Genomic DNA, 19,318 nt, shown 5'->3' with positions numbered 1-19,318 from the left:
AAAATGTCTCCAGGGGAAGGGCAGGTGGTTCCCATGTGGGTGGGAGCAGCTTGTTCATGGTTCCAAACTAAGAGCGAGGCAGGGAGGTTTTGAGGGGTGACCCCGTTCTAGACCTTCTGGGGGATCCAGAAGGCAAGTGACCCATTAGGATTGCAGCAAACCAGAGCCAGGCTCCTCCTCTTCTCTGTCCTGCCCAGATCTGTGCCCCAGAAGGATGCTCAGGGCGGGGCCAACCTCAAGGGGGCGGGGCCTCTCCCCTGTGCCTGGCCACCTTCCACAAAAGCTTATCTGTCCCTTCCCATTTCCTGTCTGGAGCCCAGTGCCCCAGGAGCAGCAGCCCTATGTGGGTGCAGCCTGGCCATTGCAGCAGGTTGGGTCTCGCCAGCCTCATACATCAGAGGTACAAAGAAGCCCTAGCCCCAGACACGGTGGGGACAAGAATGCTTCCTGGGGTGCAAGAAAATGTCCTCTGGGTGCCCCTGTGCTACTAACATCTTCACATCAATGACAGTAGTGATCATGTTTAAAAACTTGCTTTTTATAAAATACTTAATATGTGCCAGCCACTGTGCGTGGCACTTTACATGTGGTATCTCACTAGACGCTCATAAACCCCATGCAAGGAAGCCACTGCCACCCTCCCTGTGCAGAGGGAGGAAACTGAGGCTCCGAGAGGTGACATGACTCACTCAACATCACATGGCTACTAGGCAGCTAAGCCAAATGTGTCTGACTTCAAGATCTGTCTTCCACCCGTGATGTGGGGATGCTAGCTCCGACCCCTTAGAGTTGCTGTGAAGAGCAAAAGTGAATTAAAGGGAACGAGCCCGCCTTGGAAATGTCAAAGCCAGCATTACAGGGCCTGAGCTGGGGTAACGTGGACAGGAGTTCCAGGCAGGGAGCAGTCTGGGAGCTGAGACCCACGCTGGACCCAGAGGAAGGGGAGAGTCTTCGTGCAGGGAGACAAGGGAGTACTCGGTGGACCTCAGTCATCCTAAGCCCAAGAGTTGGCTCAGTCCTTGCTCCCGAGCCCTTAGCATTCATGGCACAGGTACAGGGATTTAGAGAAGGAGCACTGGGCCAGGAGTCCAGAAGCCTGGCTTCTAGTCCTGACTGTGCCCCTGACTCAGCATGTCCAGGGGGCCTCAGGTTAGACAGGGCTCAGGGAGACCTTCCTTGACTCCTCCCGAGAGGCTTGAGACACCTTGCTGCTGCCCTTTTTTTGTAACATTCATCACTCTCTGCAGTGAGGCCATCACTGTACTGGTTAGGGTCAAATTGAAGTCACATTGCATGGGTTTGAATCCCACATGCCTTAGAGCTGGATGATCTTGGCTGTAACCTTTCTGTGCCTCAGCTTTCTCACCTACAAAATGGGGTCAATCATATGGCCGGGCATGGTGGCTCACACCTGTAATCCCAGCACTTTGGGAGGCCAAAGTGGGCAGATCACCTGAGGTCAGGAGTTCAAGACCGGCCTGGCCAACATGGTAAAACCCCATCTCTACTAAAAATACAAAAAATTAGTGGGGCATGATGGCAGGTGCTTGTAATTCCAGCTATGTGGGAGGCTGAGGCAGGAGAATCACTTGAATCAGGGAGGCCGAGGTTGCAGTGAGCCAAAATTATGCCATTGCACTCCAGCCTGGGCAGCAAGAGTGAAACTCCAAACTCCATCTCAAAAAAAAAAAAAAAAAAAAAAAAAAAGCACTTAACATATAGTATGTGGCACACAGTAAGCACTCAATAAATGTAAGATGCTATTATTATTATTGTGACTCTTGGCAACATTGTTTATTGTCTCTCCCCACGTTACAATTCAAGCTCCTGACACCAAAGGCTTTGTCTTGTTCAATGATGTATTCTTGGCATGAAGCTCATTTCCTGGCACATAGTAGGTACACAATAAATATTTGTTGAATGAACGAATGAATGAGCAAATGAACACATAGGCAATGACATTGACATCACCAGTGTCCAGGAGGCCCCATGTGGAGAAGGATGGATGCTGGGAAGACAAACCTGGGCCAGCTCCTTGCTCAGGGCCCAGCCAGCCCTCTTTGTTCCTAGCCTCGTGGTGGGCCCTATCTCCGTCTACCCTAATGGGGGTCCATGCCACTCAGAACAGAAGGTTCTCTCTGGGGATCAAGGCAGCTCCCTGACCCGCCACTATGACCACAGCAGTATTTGTGCATATCGGATGCTATTTCCCAGCTCAGATTCCAGCCACCGGACATGGGAACGAACGTAAATTTTTCCCTGTGCTCAGCAGCCCTCCCTCACAAACCCGCAGAGTGGAGCCCAGCCTGCTGTCTCGTTACCACCTGCACCTGCCCTTTCCAGAGGCCACTCTCACGAACTGAAACGCCCCCACCGCCCCTTACGCAGCTCCCTTGCCTCCCTCCTGTTCCAGAATTTCCAGATAGGACTGCTGACACGGCAGTTGTCCTGCAAGTCTTTCTTGGTCCCGGGTGCTCTGAGTGACCCTGAGGACGTTTGTGTATGTGCCCAGTTTTGAGAGTGAGGGACAGATTGTTATGCCATTCTCTGTACAGAGCAAACAGAAACTCAGAGGGAAGGTTTGCTGGAGTGCTTACAGTTGTCAAAGGCCCGAGTTGGGATTCACACTCAAGTCTGTCTGTGTCTTCTGCTTTCGTTCATTCGTTCAATGCGTATTTCCTGAGCACCTGTTCTCTGTCAGTTGCTGCACAGCAGTGTTCATGGTGCCTTCCCTGCCCGGGGGTCCAGATGTTGATTGGACCAAAAGTTAGACAATGTGTACACCAGCGTTGTCCAGTGGAACTTTCTGGGATGATGGAAACAGCCTGTGTCTATGCTGTTGAGCCTATGTGTGGCTATGAAGCACTTGACAACGTGGCTAGTGCAAAGGAGGGATGAATTTTTCACTTTATTTTTGATCAATTTGATTGAAATAGCCACATGTGGCTAGTGGCGCTTCTATGTTGAATGTTGCAGCTCCGCATAGGTCTTTGAAGATCTGTCATTCTTAACCTGTGGGTCTCAAACTCAAATGCAAGCAGAGACCAAGCATGGGGCCAGGCTGATTTCTCAGAGGCATCTTCAGTGTGTCTTCTTTTCCAGTTGTTAGTATGTTCAATACTACAAAGAAGTCAGTTTCAGTTTTCCTTGAAGCATGAGTCCCTTTTCTTAATGCAGTGTAATTTCCGTTAGAGTGAAATGCACGAGCAAGAGTTGAGGAGTTTTGACAAATGTAGACACCCATGCAACTACAGAATCAAGATAGAGGGTATTTCCAGAACATTTCCATTCCCCAGAACATTCCTTCACACACCCTTCCAGTAAGTCCCATCCTCGGAAGTGGCTGCTGTTCTATTGTCTGTTGCCATATGGCTTAGTTTTCTTGTTTTGAAGCTGTACATAAATCATTTCGCTTCTGACCAAGAAAAGATGTGAGAAATATTTATCTCTTCTCTTTTTTAAAAATAAGGAACAACATGGGCATGATGGAAATTGGCAGCTCACCCTGGGGCCACAGTGAGGAGGAGACGAGGAGTTGGGGTGGGCTGTGGAACCCCGGCGACTCCTGGCCTGTTCAGAGGAGGTGGCCAGTCCTCAGCCCCTCAGCCCCTGCTGCCATGAATGTGGTTCCAGCATTGCCTTATCTTTTTTTTTTTTTTTTTTTAAGGAAAGTTGAAACTATTATTATTTTTTTAATATCCCAAAATATTAGCATTTCAACAGTTTTCTACGCCCGGCACAGTGGCTCACACCTGTAATCCCAGCACTTTGGGAGGCTGAACCGGGTGGATTACCTGAGGTCAGACGTTCGAGACCAGCCTGGCCAACATGGCGAAACCCATCTCTACTAAAAATACAAAAAAATTAGCCAGGTATGATGGCGCATGCCTCTAGTCCCAGCTACTCGGAAGGCTGAGGCAAGAGTGTTGCTTGAGCCCGGGAGGCGGAGGTTACAGTGAGCTGAAATGGTGCCACTGCACTCCAGCCTGATTGGCAGAGTGAGACCCTGTCTCAAAAAGCAACAACCACAAATTTCTAGCGCTGTAGGCCAAATAATTCACATCTGTGGGCCAGATTTGACCTGTGGATGGCCAGTTTGCAAGTTCTGCCTTGGGCCAGTTGGAATGTTAGTAATAATGATAGCTGGTATTTCCTGAGAGCTTCCTTTGTTTCAGGTCCTGTTCTAAGTGCTCTCTGTTATTAAGTCACGTAATCCTTGTAACAGTTTATTAATAGATCCATTTTACAGATGAGTAAGCTGAGCCATAGAGAAGGATTAAGAGATTTGCCCAAGGTTGTGGAGTCAGTACTTGGCAGAGCTGGGATTTGAATTGTGACTGTCTCTCCACAGTCTGTGTTCCCCACCACTACAAGTTCTCCCCTGGAGGGTGAGCCGCTGGGGATGGTTATGCCACTTGAGTGTAACTTTGACAGCCACCATGGTGCCACCTCCCTGGACAGGTGAGGAGAGAGTGCCTCGGCCCCACTCTGCTGGGATTGCCCTGGCTCAGGCACTTTGCCTGTCTGGGCACCTTGGCTCTCAGTTGGTGGAGCCCAGTTTGAGAAAGCACTGGGGAAGCAGCCAGTGGTGGGGCTGGGTGGTTAGAAGCCTGGTGGGTGAGGAGCCATCAGAGGCATAGAAAGCACTGGGCAGATAGGGGCAGAAATAGCAGGAGCCTGGCTGGGTATAAAGCCCAGGCCCGGGGGTGGCAGGGGAGAGAGACGGGGAGATGAGGATAGAGAAGTCGGCCATCCCAGGCCCAGGGGCAGGGCAGGCTGCTGCTGCCTGGGAGCCAGTGGCTGGGGCATTTCTGCCCCCTGGTGATTCACTGGACAAGCTTGCCACTTGGGGAAGGTGGGGAAGGGGAATACAAACATCACCAGGTAAAACAATGGTACATTTCCCTCCGAAGGGGGCAGGGCGGGCCAGGACTCCTGGATCCCCCGCTGGCATTCTGTGCATTCCTCTGAACAGTGGGTTGAGAAAAGGGTCTGTGGTCATTTCTGGAGCCTGACAAGGGGCATGATGGGGAGAGGCCAGCAGACACATCCGGATCCTCCTCCCTGGCCCTTATTTCATCTCTAAGTCACTAAGCCAGGGCCTGATACGCAGTAAGTGCCAAATAAGTATTTGCCATTATTATTGGGTTTTCTTAATTTGATCCTTATACCCAGTTCTGAGATACATTTCACCAGTGAGAAAGTGGAGGCTCAGGCAGGTAGACTGCCCAGGTAACAGAGCCGGAAAGTTGTTGGCAGGATTAAAAAGAGTGATGCACGTAGAGCACCTTGCCCCAGTCTGGTACACAGCAAGGGGCTTGGTGTGGGGCCTGGGCCAGAGGAGGGTGAGGTGCCAGGACTGGTCAAAGAGGGCCTCCTGGAGGAGATGGCATGGGGCTGGACGTGGGGAGCTTAGCCTGTTAAGCTGCTGGTTCCCTTGGGGCCAAGGTTGGTTCCTAAGACCTAGTGCCCGCTGGCTCTCCCCACTCTGAGAATGCGCTGGCTGCTAGAATACCATGCAGTTTGGGCTGGCACTTGGGCCTCACGTACTTTCCTGCAGCTCCACATCAGGGTAGGCCACTGAGCCTGGCTTGGAATGGGCAGTCTGACCTCAAGGTGGCCATGTCACCTCTCCGAGCCTCAGTCTCTTCATCTGTCAGATGGGAACAGTGCTACCTATCACACAAGGTTGTGGTGAGGGCCTGGCGTCACAGAACTTCCAGGAGATAGCTGTTGAATTGGCCTTTTTTTTTTTTTTTTTTTTTTTTTTTTTTTTTGAGACAGGGTCTCACTTTGTCTCCCAGGCTGGAGTGTAATGGTGTGATCTCGGTTCACTGCAACCTCTACCTCCTGGCTTCAAATAATTCTCCTGCCTCAGCCTCTCCAGTAGCAGGGACCACAGATGCAAGCCACCACATCACCATTCCCAGCTAACTTTTGTTTTGTTTTGTTTTAAGAGATGGGGTTTTGCCCTATTACCCAGGCTGCTCTCGAACTCCTGACCTCAAAGCCATCCTTCCGCCTCAGCCTCCCAAAGTGCTGGGATCATAGGCGTGAGCCACTGCACCCAGCATAAATTGGCTTTTCAAGAACAGAGGTCAGACACAGCCCCAAGCCAGCCTAGGAAAACTCAGTCCATATGTGAGCTCAGCACCCAAACATTTCACTTCTGCTTTTCACCTGTGTACTTTGAGAGGGTCCGGAGGAGACACACCCTCTTCAGCTTTGTCTACACTGGACTTGGGTGCTAGGGAGCAGGTTTGCCATGATTGTTTACCAAACCCAAGAGCAGCAAACACTTATGGAGCATTTGCTGTGTACCAGGCACTACACAAAGCCCTTATGTCATCATTTGACTCTGAGGAAACTGGCTCAGTAGCTGGATTTTGAGCACTCAGCTGGTGCCGGAGCGGAGACTCAAACCTATGTAGTCTGGCTTCAGAATCTATGCTCTTAAGAAGAAAACAAAAGTCTGCAAAAGGAGCAAAAATAGTAATTCAGGGCTGGGCACAGTGGCTCATGCCTGTAACCCCGGCACTGTGGGAGGCCAAGGCGGGCAGATCACTTGAGGTCAGGAGTTTGAGGCCAGCTTGGCTAACATGGCAGAACCCTGTCTCTACTAAAAATACCAAAAAAATTAGCGGGGCATGGTGCTATAGGCCTGTGGTCCCAGCTACTCAGGAGGCTGAGGCAGGAGAATTGCTTGAGCCCAGGAAGTGGAGGTTGCAGTGAGCTGAGATCGCACCACTGCACTCCAGCCAAGGTGACATGACAGAGTGAGACTCTGTCTCAAACAAAAAAAAGTAATTCAGGGCAGTCTTCCTGTCGCAAAGCCTTTTCACGTGCATGATGCTATGTTGTCCTTAGGCCACCTGCTGAGTGCGGTGTTACCACCCCCATCTTACTGGTAAGGAAAAGGGGGTCCAGAGAGGGACATGACCTGCCCAGAGCCACCCCCCGATTCCAAGCCTGGTGTTCTTCTCAGCCTGCTTCTCAGCCACCTCTTGGGGAGACAGTTGTCCAGCTGGAATGGTGGCAGCCAGTAGGCCACCAGCAGGGAACCCTGCATGTCCCATAGCCCCCATGTGCCTGCTTCCGATGGGCGAGCACCATCCTGGCCCATGCCATGGTTTCCTGCTTTACCCCTACCTGTGATCTCAGAACTTAGAACCACCAGTTCTCAGAGACAGAGACAGTTGAGTGATTTTTCAAATTTCATTCCTTAGAAACTCTGAGGGAACTGGGTTCAGGGTCAGGTTATGAGCTCATTGAGTGCGTAAGTGGCAGCTCCACTTACATCTCTTTTGTATTTTGGGTTGCTGTGTTTAGTTTTTTTTAATAAAGGGCCCTAAGTGATGAAAAAAATCTATTTGCAAACCACCGTTCTGATCCAGCAACTACCTTCCCATTTTACAGATGAAAAATGGACAACAAAGCCCATTTTTTCCCCTTAAAGGACAGTAATATTCAGGCATTGTTCTAAGTCTTATTACTCGTTTTATCTTCACAAGCCTATGAGGGAGACACTGTTGTCATCTCCACTTTACAGATGAGGACATTGAGGCTCAGATGGTGAAGTAGCTTGCCCAAGGATTAGAATCCAATGAGCCTAGCTCCCAAGTCCACACCCTCAGCTGCCCACAACCTGGCAGACATACCATCTCTTTGTGTCCTGAATAGGGATCTACTTGCTGAGGCCCAGGGTAAGGCAGTGTCAGAACTGGGACCCAAATGTGGATCTCCAGCCTCCTCCCAGCTCTATTCCTGTTCCTTCTGCTGTCTAAGACATCGCCTGGGCTCGAGAGGGAACCCTGGCTCTGTCATTTTCTAGCTGCATGACCTTGGACAAGTGAATGGACTTCTCTGAGCCTGTTTTCTCACCTTAGAAGAGAGATAACAGTACATCATGAGGTCATCATGAATGTTAGGATCACCCACATGAGTTGGTTGGCATGGGGCTCATAGATCCAAAAAGTCCCTGAGCTTCGTGCCCCACCCACTTCCTCCTCCCTCTGCCCAGCCCTCACCCACCCACCCACCTGTGTAACACAAATACTAATTACAGCCGACTCCATGAGCTGCTTCCTGGTTAAGCCTAATTACTGGGGAGCTCAGTCATTGCCATTATACCATATCATTCAATCAGACGGGTTAACTTTGTCTTAAGTTGTATGTGATTAGATCAGCAAATTGTCAGGGAGCACATGGTCTCTTCAGCTTGGAGCTTCCCCAGCCTGTCATCCTGTGCAGCCCAGGACATCACACAGGAGCGCAGGAGCATGAGGAGCTACAGGGGCATCTGTAGGTAGCCCTGGAGTCAGGGCCGGCTGCATTCTGGTCTACCTTGCAGTTTGTGCTTGGAAAAGATCAGAGTGGACAACTCAACCCCTTAAACCCAGCTGGGAGGTGACACCTGAAGTCATAAGGATGGAGCAGGTGAGGCAGGGAGGGTTGGAAGGAGGTGGTGACTGCCAGCTAATCCGATGTAATGGCAAAACCTGGGTTCAAATCCAGGCCTTGCTGTTTACCAGATGCGTGACTTAGGGCGCGTTACTGACCCTCGCGGCAATCCAGGTGTTTCACAGTTGGAAAGAGCTGGCAGGTGCCACCGAGCCCCAGGTCCAGTGCCCGGCACACCACGGGTCTTCCGGGTCTTCTCTAGTCATTTCCTCTCTCCCATGTGCATCTCTGCTAGGCACTGGGCTGAGGCCTTTCCGTGTCTCACTTTTTTAAGACATGTAAGGATCCTTTGGGGTCGACACGATCATCTCCATTCATATCCGTGGAAAGGTGTGACAGCCAGAGCATGAAAAGGAAGTGAAATGACTCAGGCAGGGCCACACAGTCGCACTTGGCTGCTGTTCATTCTGTTGGGATGAGATGCTGCAAGCATGCTACTGAGAGCAGCAGGGGAGGGTCACTGCGAAGTCCGAGAGAGCTGCCTGGAGGAACTCGCATTGAGCTGAGGAGCTAGCTGGAGAAAGAAGGCAGACAGAGCTGGGAGGGAGGGTTCAGCAAGCCAGGGCAAGGCTCAAGGGCTTTCTCTTGCCAGCTCCAGGGAGTCGGCGTGTGAAGGAGTCCCACTTTAGAAAGTTCTACCCAGGCTGGGCGAGGTGACTCATGCCTGTAGTCCCATCATTTTAGGAAGTTGAGGCCAGAGGATTGCTTGAGCCCAGGAGTTTGAGACCAGTCTGGGAACGTAATGAGACTTTGTCTCTACAAAAAAAGATGTTTAAAATTAGCTAGGCATGGTAGTACCCACTCCTGGTCCTAGCTACTCAGGAGGCTGAGGCAAAAGCATCATTTGATCCCTTGAGTTTAGAGGCTGCAGTGAGCCACGATCACACCACTGTACTTTATTTAGCCTGAGTAACAGAATGAGACCTAGTCTCTTCAAAACAAAACAAAATAAAGGAGGCCAGGCACTGTGGCTCGTTCCTGTAATCCCAGCACTTTGGAAGGCCAAGGCAGGTGGCCCACTTGAAATCAGGAGTTTGGGACCAGCCTGACCAACATGGCGAAACCCCATATCTACTAAAAATACAAAAATTAGCTGGGCGTGGTGGCAGGTGCCTGTAGTCCCAGCTACTCAGGAGGCTGAGGCAGGAGAATTGAATTGCTTGAACTCGGGAGGTGGAGGTCACAGTGAGCTGAGATTGTGCCACTGCACTCTAGCCTGGATGACAGAGCGAGACTGTCTCAAAAAACAAAATGAAAAAAAGAAAGTTCTGCCAGGAGCTAGCCAGGAGCCGAAGGACTAAAGGGAGCTATTGTGGAAGATCCAGGGAGTTGGGGGTAACCAGGGAAGGCACCCCAAGGGCACTGAGCCCAGTGGGCCTGGACAGAGGGCCAGAGATGATTGATGGAGGCTGTCAGGCCGGCGGACAGGGTGGGCAGGTCAGTGGCCTGTATCAGGTAGGAGTGAGAGGCTGCTGACCAGGACTGGGGCTTGGGCATGGAGTGGCCTCCACAGCAGGCACTGAGGAATGGGCCAGCAACACTAGGTAAGATTCCCGGGGCTTCCCAGGGCCCTGACAGTTGAGTCAACAGCGGGCTGAGTGAGTGAGTGAGTGAGTGAGTGCCTCCCAGCGCCCTGTGTGTGCAGGCGAGTCTCCTGCTGCCAGTGTGTTCACGGGAGCCCAGCCCTGCGACTTGGGGCCATATCAGAGTGGTTGACCCATAGACTGGCAGGGCTGCTGCCTTCTCCAAGGGTCAGTTAGCAGCCTTGACCTCCTACCTGTGCCCTTGGCCTTCGAGTGTCTCCCTGAGTCTTACCTTGAGGCCTCCCCAGCCCTGCCCACCTGCTGCCTTCCCGTGCTCAGGCCCTCAGTTCCATCTGAACCCTTGGTGGAACAAAGGAGAGGCTCCTGCCCCAGCCGCCACCAGTTACATCTGTCCCTATTCCTACATCCTAGATGGGTGGCCTGTAGCCTCTGAAGGAAGTTAGCCTAGAGAGCCAGGCTCTGGGGAGGAGGCACAAGAAAAAGGGGAGAGACCCTGAGATAACCAGGAAGGTCTGGCTTTGGGCTCCAGCTCTGGCAAGCTGCTTCCTTTCTCTGAGCCTCAGTCTCTGCATCTGCAAAATGGGGATACCAGGATTTACCCCACAAGGTGATTATAAGACATAAAGAAGAGTATCAAAGAGCCTTGAGAACTGGGCAGTGTCGATGTCAGTGACTCTATTTTCTTTTCTTTCTCTTTTTTCTTTGTAGTTGAGACAGTCTTGCTCTACACCCAGATTAGAGTGCAGGGTTGTGATCTCAGCTCACTACAGCCTCAGCCTTCTAGGCTCAAGCAGTCCTTCCACTTCAGTCTCCCAAGTAGCAGGGTCACAGGTGCATGCCACCACACCTAGCTAATTTTTTTTTTTTTTTTTTTTTTTTTTTTGTAGAGACAAAATCTCACTATGTTACTCAGGCTGGTCCCCAACTCTTGGGCTCAAGCAGTCTGCCCACCTTGCCTCCCAAAGTGCTGGAATTATAAGCATGAGCCCCCAGACGATGGGCGCATGATTTCTATTAATAACTCGTATTTGACTTCTTGCTGTTGATATTAACCTCCATCACCTAGGCAGTCTGTTATTTTCACTGAGTTTACAGCAGGGCTATATTAATGACAAACATTGGCCGAACAAAGGCCAAGACTGGAAAATCTGGATGAGGGCAGAAGCAAATGGGAGGGGTGGTGAGGAAAACAAAGAGAAACAAGCAGAAAGAGGTGGCCCACGCCACATGTTCCTCTGGTACAGTGCACGCAGGGCTGGGCTGCTGGATGCCAGGCAGTTCATGTTCCAGCTTACTCGGTATTCACAATGGCCCTTTTACAGATAAGGAAACTGAGACCTGAGGGTGAAAACAACGTGTTCAAGGTCACATGAGCCAGGAAACCTGTGATTGGGCTCAGGTCTGTCTTTACTGCCTGATAAATGTTGTTTCTGACTCACTCTACTCACTGTTCCGTAAAGGATTCATAATAGGTTACAAATAAAATACAGTCAGTAAAACAATATGCAGTACGAAATGGAAAATCAGAATCATGGAAAACAGAGTGGAAAATATGGACCAGGAAAAGGCTGAACATAAAGGCCAAGAAAGTGTCCGTAGTTGAGTTTCTGATTTGGCTGTGAGTTTCCTGGCAGCCAAAGAAAAAAGAGATACAAGCTGATTCTTGTTATCAAAAAGTAAAGCAGCAGTTTATGCCTTCAGGAATTTCATAGTAAATTAAAAAATAATCACACGGAAATTTCTCTTGTGAAAAATGCTGAGAAATATAATGGATAATGTAATAATAAATGTCAAGTGGCCTATCTTTTGAAGTGATAGCCATATTTTTATATCTCAGCCCTTGCCCAAAGTTGTCGTAAATTACTTTGGTTTATTTTTGTTTTCATTTTTTGAGGAAGAGTTTTGCTGTGTTGCCCAGGCTGGTCTTGAACTCCTGGCCTCAAGCAGTTCTCCTGCCTCCATCTCCCAAAGTGCTGGGATTGCAGGCATGAGTCACCATGCAGCCAAGTACTTTATCTATATTAACTCATTTAAGTATCATCACAGTCCTATAAGGGCGGTACAATTATTCTCATCATCATCTTCATTTGACAGATGAGTACTGAGGTACAGAGAGGCTAAGTCATTTACGCAAGGTCGCACAGCTTGGAAGTTCAGACTGGGGATCTGAAATGAGGTTTAGATACAGAGCTTTTACCTGCTGTATTATAGCTCCTGTTAAATCTAAGTGTTTAGCTACCAGATAATATGAGTGTGTTTTAGATGGCAGGTAAGGTTGTAACAGATCCCTGCCAATTACCAGCATCAAAAGTAGTAACTGATAGAGACTTTGGCCACAAACGGCAGTGTCTCTAAGGAGCTGAGGCTTAGAAACACTGTGAAAACAGCTTGCAGAGGGTGTGGCTCAGTCCCAGGCCCCAGAATTTCACTCGTGGGGCTGCTCTTTCCTGCCTCTGACACACTCCAGGATGCCTCGACGATCCCCCACCTTTGGCCAACCAGACACAATAGCCATATGAGTGACTAGCGTAGTCTGGGCAAATGGGGTCATGCCCAGGTGCCACTAGGCCAGGAGGCTTTTATCGCCAGAAACACGTGCGTGTTTATACTTCTTGTTTCTGCTCACCCCAGGCCTTTGATTTCCAAGGGTGGAGTTTCCACAGCTGGGCACTGTGGCACCTTCATCTGGCTTTCGTCACTTCCTCTGTGCAGCTCGGGGACCAGGGACTGAGGTCGGGCAGTCTATAGGGAGCTGTGGTTCTACCCTCCATTCTTGGTTTCTTCCAGTCCCTTCTCATGAACACCAGACCTAGATTCAACCCAAATTTCTCCTCCACGGCCGCACAGTGCCTGGAAGGGAACTGAGCAAACCAAGGCAGAGCTGCTTTCCTTTTCCCCAGCGCTCTCAGGGCCAGGTGTGGCACCCATAACCACAAATGAGGCAATTAGGGAGAGTAAGTGCTGGCTGCCCTGCCAGCCCAGAGCCACAGTCTGCCCAGGGCACCGAGACTCTGAGGTCCCCACCTGAAGAAGCAGTTCCACCTTCCACAAGGAGCACAGGACCAAGAGGCCAGGACCCAGGTTCAAGGCCCAGCTCTGCCACTTTCTAGCCATGGGGCTCGAGTTCTCTGGAGGCAGTATAATGGAGTCAGTGGGTTTGGCAGGGGAAGATTCGCATCCTGGCTCCCTCTCTTCCAGGCAGGCGACTCGGGGCTGGGGGGGTGTCCTTCCTCCTCCCTGACCCTTGGTCATCTCATTTGTAAAGCAGAGGTGATGATTCTCGCCTCAGGGGTGAGGCACTGTGGGGTTAGGAGAGAGAGATTTGTCAAGTGGCATGGGCGGTGTTTGGTCTGTCCAGTTCTCCTCCCCATCTCTGTACGCTGGAAGTGATACCTGTGAGGCTGAGGCTCTAGGTAGGTGTGGGAAGCCACTGAGGTGGTGAATGGAAGGCCCCGGGCGAAGGGCCCTGGACTGCTGTTGGAATGTCACTCACCCACTGTGTACTTCCCAACAAGCAGAGCCCACCAAGCCTTTCCCATCTGAGGGGAGTTCAGTTTCACTACCTGGCTGAGGCACGCATCTCAGGAAGCGGCCCTTGGCTTTTGTGTGCTGAAAAGTAACCAGCGATCCATCTCTGCCGATTTCTGCTTGGGAGTTCCGTTAGCTTCCTGTATCATCTGTCCACTGACAGGCTGCCACAGGGTGGCCATCAGGATCCCTGGGGTGGCTTCCGGCCTCCCTCCCTTGCTTCCTTGCTTTGATCAAACATCTACAGAAGCTCCAGCCTCAGACTAAGCCCTGGAGGAGACTGGGTCCCACGAGACCCAGCCACTGCCATCAGGATTCTCCTGTCTAAAGTGCTGTGTGCCTCAGCATGGGGTGGGGTGGCTGTGTGGGGACACAGAGTCAGGGACCAAACACTGTCTGGGGTCCCTGGAGGGTGGTCAGGAGAGCTTCCCAGAAGGGGGAAATCTCTGAAATGAGACAGAAGGAGGAGCCATCACTTAACCGCACCTGGGCCAGTTACTTCCCTGAGCCTCAGTTTCATTCTCTGTAAAAGGGACCAGTGATACTTCCTTCCGAGGGAGGGGTGAGAGGCTTAAAAGAGATGGTGGCTGGGCCAGGCGTGGTGGCTCACGTCTGTAATCCTGGCACTTTGGGAGGCGGAGGAAGGCGGATCACAAGGTCAGTAGAGTGAGACCTTCCTGGCTAACATTGTGAAATCCCATCTCTACTAAAAATGCAAAAAATTAGCCAGGCGTGGTAGCATGTACCTATAGTCCCAGCTACTTAGCAGGCTGAGGCAGGAGAATCCCTTGAACCCAGGAGGTGGAGGTTGCAGTGAGCAGAGGTCACGCCACTGCACTCCAGCCGGGGCGACAAAGCGAGACTTTGTCTCAAAAAAAGAAAAAAAAGAAAAAGAAAAAAACCATGGTGGGTATAAAAGAACTGATAAATCCCTTACACCACCAGGTGGCCGGGGAGATGCTCGGTGAACTGAACTTTTGCAAAAGTCTTTTCCTCTGGCAATCCACACCTGGTACTTAGTGTAACCAAGTGTCGTATTCTAGAAAAAGCCCAGCTGCAACCCAGCAATAAGTGAAGCAGCCTCAGAGTCCCCTCTCGCTAGGGTGGGCAGTGGAAACTCCTTCACCCAGAGGGAGTGACGCAGAAGTCTCCAGAATTCAGACTCTTTGCATGCACCTTGCCTCTCCAGGGCCTGTGACCTTTAGATGTCTTCCCTATTTCTATAATTATGAAGTTAGATGCAGGAGAATTCTCGAGAACTTAAAGGCACTTCACCTCCACTTATTCCCCCTTTCATTTTTTTTTTTTTTTTTTTTTTTTTTTGAGACAAGAGTCTTGCTCTGTTGCCAGGCTGGAGTACAGTGGCGTGATCTCAGCTCACTGCAACCTCTGCCTCCTGGGTTCAAGTGATTCTCCTGTCTCAGCCTCCTAAGTAGCTGGGACTACAGGTGTGCACCACCATGCCTGGCTAATTTTTTTTTTTTTTTAATATTAGTAGAGATGGGGTGTCACCAAGTTGGCCAGGTTGGTCTCAGTCTTCTGACCTCGTGATCCACCTGCCTTGGCCTCCCAAAGTGCTAGGATTACAGTCATAAGCCACTGCGCCCGGCCTCCCCGTTTCATTTTAACAACTGTTTGTTGAGCACCTACTCTGTGCCGGGTGATAAGAGATTCTGTTTGACAGGCCAGACAAGGTTCCAGCCCCAGTAAAGCTGTGGATTCTGGGGAGGGGCAGAGAGATTGGTGATAAAGACAAGAAAACAAAATAAAGCTGCAACAAGTACTGTAAAGGAAAACAAACAAGATGCTGTAATAAAGAATTCGGGGGGCTGCTTAGGGGGGCTGATAGGAGGTGACAGGCTGAGATCCGAAGTTGGAGCTGACCATTGGAGGATTAAAGAGAAAAGAATGCCCCGAACAGAGACAACAGCAGGTACAAAGGTCTTGGGGAAGGGGAAACTTACAGAAACTGAGGAACTGTGTGAGGAGGTGGCAGGGGCAGGGGCGGTACAAAACGAGGGCCTGGAGTGGGCAGGGGCCATAGGGCCTGGTGAAGGGTTCAGATTTTATTCTAGGGACAGTGGAAGAGTTTAAAGCAAGGGAATGGCAATAACAGAATTTCATTTTCTTTATTCACTCAGACAGAATCTTGTGTGGTACAGACTGGAGTGCAGTGGTGTGATCACGGCTCACTGCAGCCACCACCTTCTGACTTCAAGCGATTTTCCCACCTCAGCCTCCCAAGTAGTTGGGACAATAGGCATATACCACCACGTCCTGCTAATGAAAAAGTTCTGTGTTGCCCAGGTTGGTCTAGAACTAACTCAAGTGATCCTCCTGCCTCAGCCTCCCAAAGTGCTGGGATTACAGGTATGAGCCACTGCACTCAGCCAGATTTCTGTGGTGTTTTTTTTTTTTTTTTTTTTTTTTTTTGAGACGGAGTTTTGCTGTTGTTACCCAGGCTGGAGTGCAATGGCACAATCTCGGCTCACCGCAACCTCCGCCTCCTGGGTTCAGGCAATTCTCCTGCCTCAGCCTCCTGAGTAGCTGGGACTACAGGCGTGCACCACCATGCCCGGCTAATTTTTGTATTTTTAGTAGAGACGGGGTTTCACCTTGCTGACCAAGATGGTCTCGATCTCTTGACCTCGTGATCCACCCGCCTCGGCCTCCCAAAGTGCTGGGATTATAGGCGTGAGCCACCGCGCCCGGCCCGGTTTTTGGTTTTTTGAGATGGAGCCTCACTCTGTCGCCCAGGCTGGAGTACAGTGGCATGATGTCAGCTCACTGCAACCTCCGCCTCCTGGGTTCAAACCATCCTCCTGCCTCAGCCTCCTGAGTAGCTGGGATTACAGACACACGCCACCAGCCCCAGCTGATATTTTGTAATTCTGTATTTCATATTTTTAGTAGAAATGGGGTTTCACCATGTTGGCCAGGCTGTTCTTGAACTCCTGACCTCAAGTGATCCATCCCCCTTGGCCTCCCAAAGTGTTGGGATTACAGGTGTGAGCCATGGCACCCAGCCCCAGCCAGATTTAATTTTAAAGGCTCATCCTGGCTGCCGAGGGGGCTATCAGAGGGCAGGAGTGGAAGCCATGTTCCACTGCCTATCAGGAGCCACTACCCTCACTGTCCCTATGATGTCGGGTGGTCCCCTCCCTCCTCTAAACCCGTTTCTTTACACATATGTATGACTGTAAGGATCAAATTTGGAATGAACAGAAATGCGTTTTGCAAAGCTGAAAAGTATGCCTAAATGCAGGAATTCCCGCCTTACTAGAAGTGGAGAGGAGTCCTTTGAAAACCTGCTGGATTAGATCTCTCTGGGGTTCTTGGGTGAGACAGTGCTGGGGCTGAGTCCCTAACTGAGCACCTCATATCCGAGAGAGCCCTCCTTTCCCTGCCTAGGGTTACAGGAGAGGCCTCAGGGGCTGGGGAGAGGGCACCCAGCAGAGGCTCCGACTCTTGACGGGGAAGACGGGAAAGAGGGTTCCCTTTCTGGCTTCTGACTCCCTGTGGAGCAGTGCTTCTCTTGTGTTGCAGGGAGGGCGACAGCTTTGAGCATGGGAGTGACCACTGGACCACCCTGCAGCCATCCACATGCACAGGCAGCTCCTTTCACCCCGTGTCAGGGCTGAAACAATTTTCTCAAACTCATTCGTGAAGTCTGGCTTCAAGGGCTTTGAGCTAGAAAAGGGGACTGAACTGGGACACCTGCCTTTTCACCCCACCTTTTTTGCCTGATCTTTCTAGCATTAAGAGGGGAGACCCCCCTAGACACGCCTAAGGGCTGATGCTGGGGGCAACTGTCTTGATCGCTCTGGGCCAAATCGAGGGCACCTTCCTGATCCTTGACTCTTGTTATCTGCCACAGGGACTCCGTTGTTGAAGGGGAACTTGAGATTTTCTCCAAGGAGAGGTTGCTGTGAGGGCCTTTCCTGCCTGCTAGGGGCTTCAGTTTGGGGGCCCCTTCTCCCGACCTCCAGGGAAGGGAAGGGTCTCCGTTTCTCCCTGGCCTCTAGAGTCTTGGGGGTTTCCCCGGGAGACCTGAGGTTGGGAACCTCAGGCTCTGCGAACCGATCAGGCCCCGCCCGCTAAGGTGGTACGACTCTGGCCGGCCCATCCTATCCCATCCCATCCCATCCCGGCCACCAGGGCGGGCGACGGGACCAGGCGTCTGGGGCGCAGCATGCGAGGCGTGTGGCCGCCACCCCCAGTGTCCGCCCTGCTGTGGGCTCTGGAAGTGAGGTGGCAGCGGCCCGGAGGGCGGGGGTGAGAGGCAGGCGGGACCCCTCCCCGCTCGGGCCGCTGCGTGGGCCGGTCTCGGTCTCGGGTGTCCCGGCCGGCCGGGGCGGGGCGCGGCAGCAGTGCCGCTGGGGGCCGGGCCGCTTCCCCATTCGGGCGCGAGAGCCATGGAGGCGCTGAGGGAGTCCGTGCTGCATTTGGCCCTGCAGATGTCGACCTACAAGCGGGCCACGCTGGACGAGGAGGACCTGGTGGACTCGCTGTCCGAGGGCGATGCGTACCCCAACGGCCTGCAGGTAGGCGCCCTCCGCTCTCTCCCGGTGTCCGGAGCCCTGGGCCTGGGCATGCGCGCTGCTGCTGCCGCCGCGTCCCCCCACCACCCCGCCCCTGCCCACACCTACCCCGCCTCTTCCCTTCCCCTGTCCCGCCGACCAGGAGGGGCCGCAGCTCCCCGCAGCTGGGGCTCCACGCGGAGAAGCCTTCTGGAGCCCCAGCCTCACCCCACCGGCCTCCCCTCACCTGCCCTGCCGTCCCCAGATCCTCCCGGCCACCTCCTGGGCCATAGCCCGGGTGGCAGAGTTGAAAGCACCCCCCAAGACCCGACCTCGCCCAGTTCCCTTTCCACGGAAGGCTGTGAATGTCCGGGGACTTGCCTAGGCCCATTACAGGCACAGTCTACAGCTGTTTCTGTTTCAGCATGGAAAGCTCCGCATCCCTGGGACTCAGTCCCTCAGTCCTGGCAAACCGGGAAAGTTGGTCACCTTATCTGGGAGGCAGTGCCGCCCGCTTCTTTCTCTTTCACCCCCAGTACCTGAATTTCCTGGGGTCAGGAACCTGTCCTCTGCCCCCTCTCCCTGCCCCTTTTCAGCCTACTCAAGAAGTCCATTCCTCCCCTCCCCTGGGTCTGCGCCTGTAGGCATCTCATCTGCCCAGTCCTGGCGAGGGCCTCACCCCTGTCCCTGCCTTGTGGCAGGACATTGAGCAAGGCTGCTTTCCGCCCTCATCTCCCTTGGGGGCTGCACTGGGACAGTTATGGCCAAGACCTCAGCCCTGGAGGGGTTTGGAGCCAGGCAGGTGAGTGGGAAGGTGTTGGAAATGGTGCTGACACCCTAGGAGACCCAGTGATCTGGCTCTTGAGAAACCAGTGTAGAAAGAGGAGCTGGGCCACCCCAGTCTCGGAGGACTTCTGCCAGGTAGACCAAGGGAGGTATTTGGGAGAATCTTGGGGCCACCTGGTGAACTGGCACCAAATCACAGCTCTTCCCAAAGGCCAGCTTAGGATGAGTGGACACTGGGGTTGCCAGGCCCACTCCACTCAGACACACCTCCTAGAAGCTGGAATAATCCTCCCAGTGAAAGGAGGTACCCCTGATGGAATACCTCCTCCAGGAGTCAGACTGGCTCAGGGAGATCCAAACTCGTGGTCCCAAGTGTACTACCCAATAGGATGTGGTACCCCTGCTTAGCCTTCAGGAGCACCCCCCGAGAGCTGTAGGGATTATCGTCCCCACTTACAGATGTAGAAACTGAGGCTCTGA

At 52.1% G+C, this 19,318-nt stretch overlaps 1 protein-coding gene across 5 annotated transcripts in view; it reads left to right on the top strand.

The window, feature by feature from the left end:
* The window catches only part of ECE1 (endothelin converting enzyme 1), a 132,185-nt gene that overhangs the window by 39,252 nt on the left and 73,615 nt on the right, over positions 1 to 19,318 (top strand). For 2 of the 5 annotated variants that reach the window (XM_010345484.3, XM_074380230.1), the window contains exon 2: positions 17,990 to 18,076. The exons of 1 other annotated variant lie outside the window; for it this stretch is intronic. In XM_010345484.3, coding sequence (XP_010343786.1) covers positions 17,990 to 18,076 — 87 coding nt within the window. Of the gene's footprint in view, positions 1 to 17,913; positions 18,077 to 19,318 lie in introns of those variants that run through there. 2 more of the 5 variants (XM_010345481.3, XM_074380229.1) reach the window with 2 other exon arrangements.

This window comes from Saimiri boliviensis, chromosome 11 (genome assembly GCF_048565385.1).
Source record: "Saimiri boliviensis isolate mSaiBol1 chromosome 11, mSaiBol1.pri, whole genome shotgun sequence".
Lineage (NCBI taxonomy): Eukaryota > Metazoa > Chordata > Mammalia > Primates > Cebidae > Saimiri > Saimiri boliviensis.
Note: the sequence above shows the minus strand (reverse complement) of the source record. Positions and strands in the feature narration are given on the sequence as shown.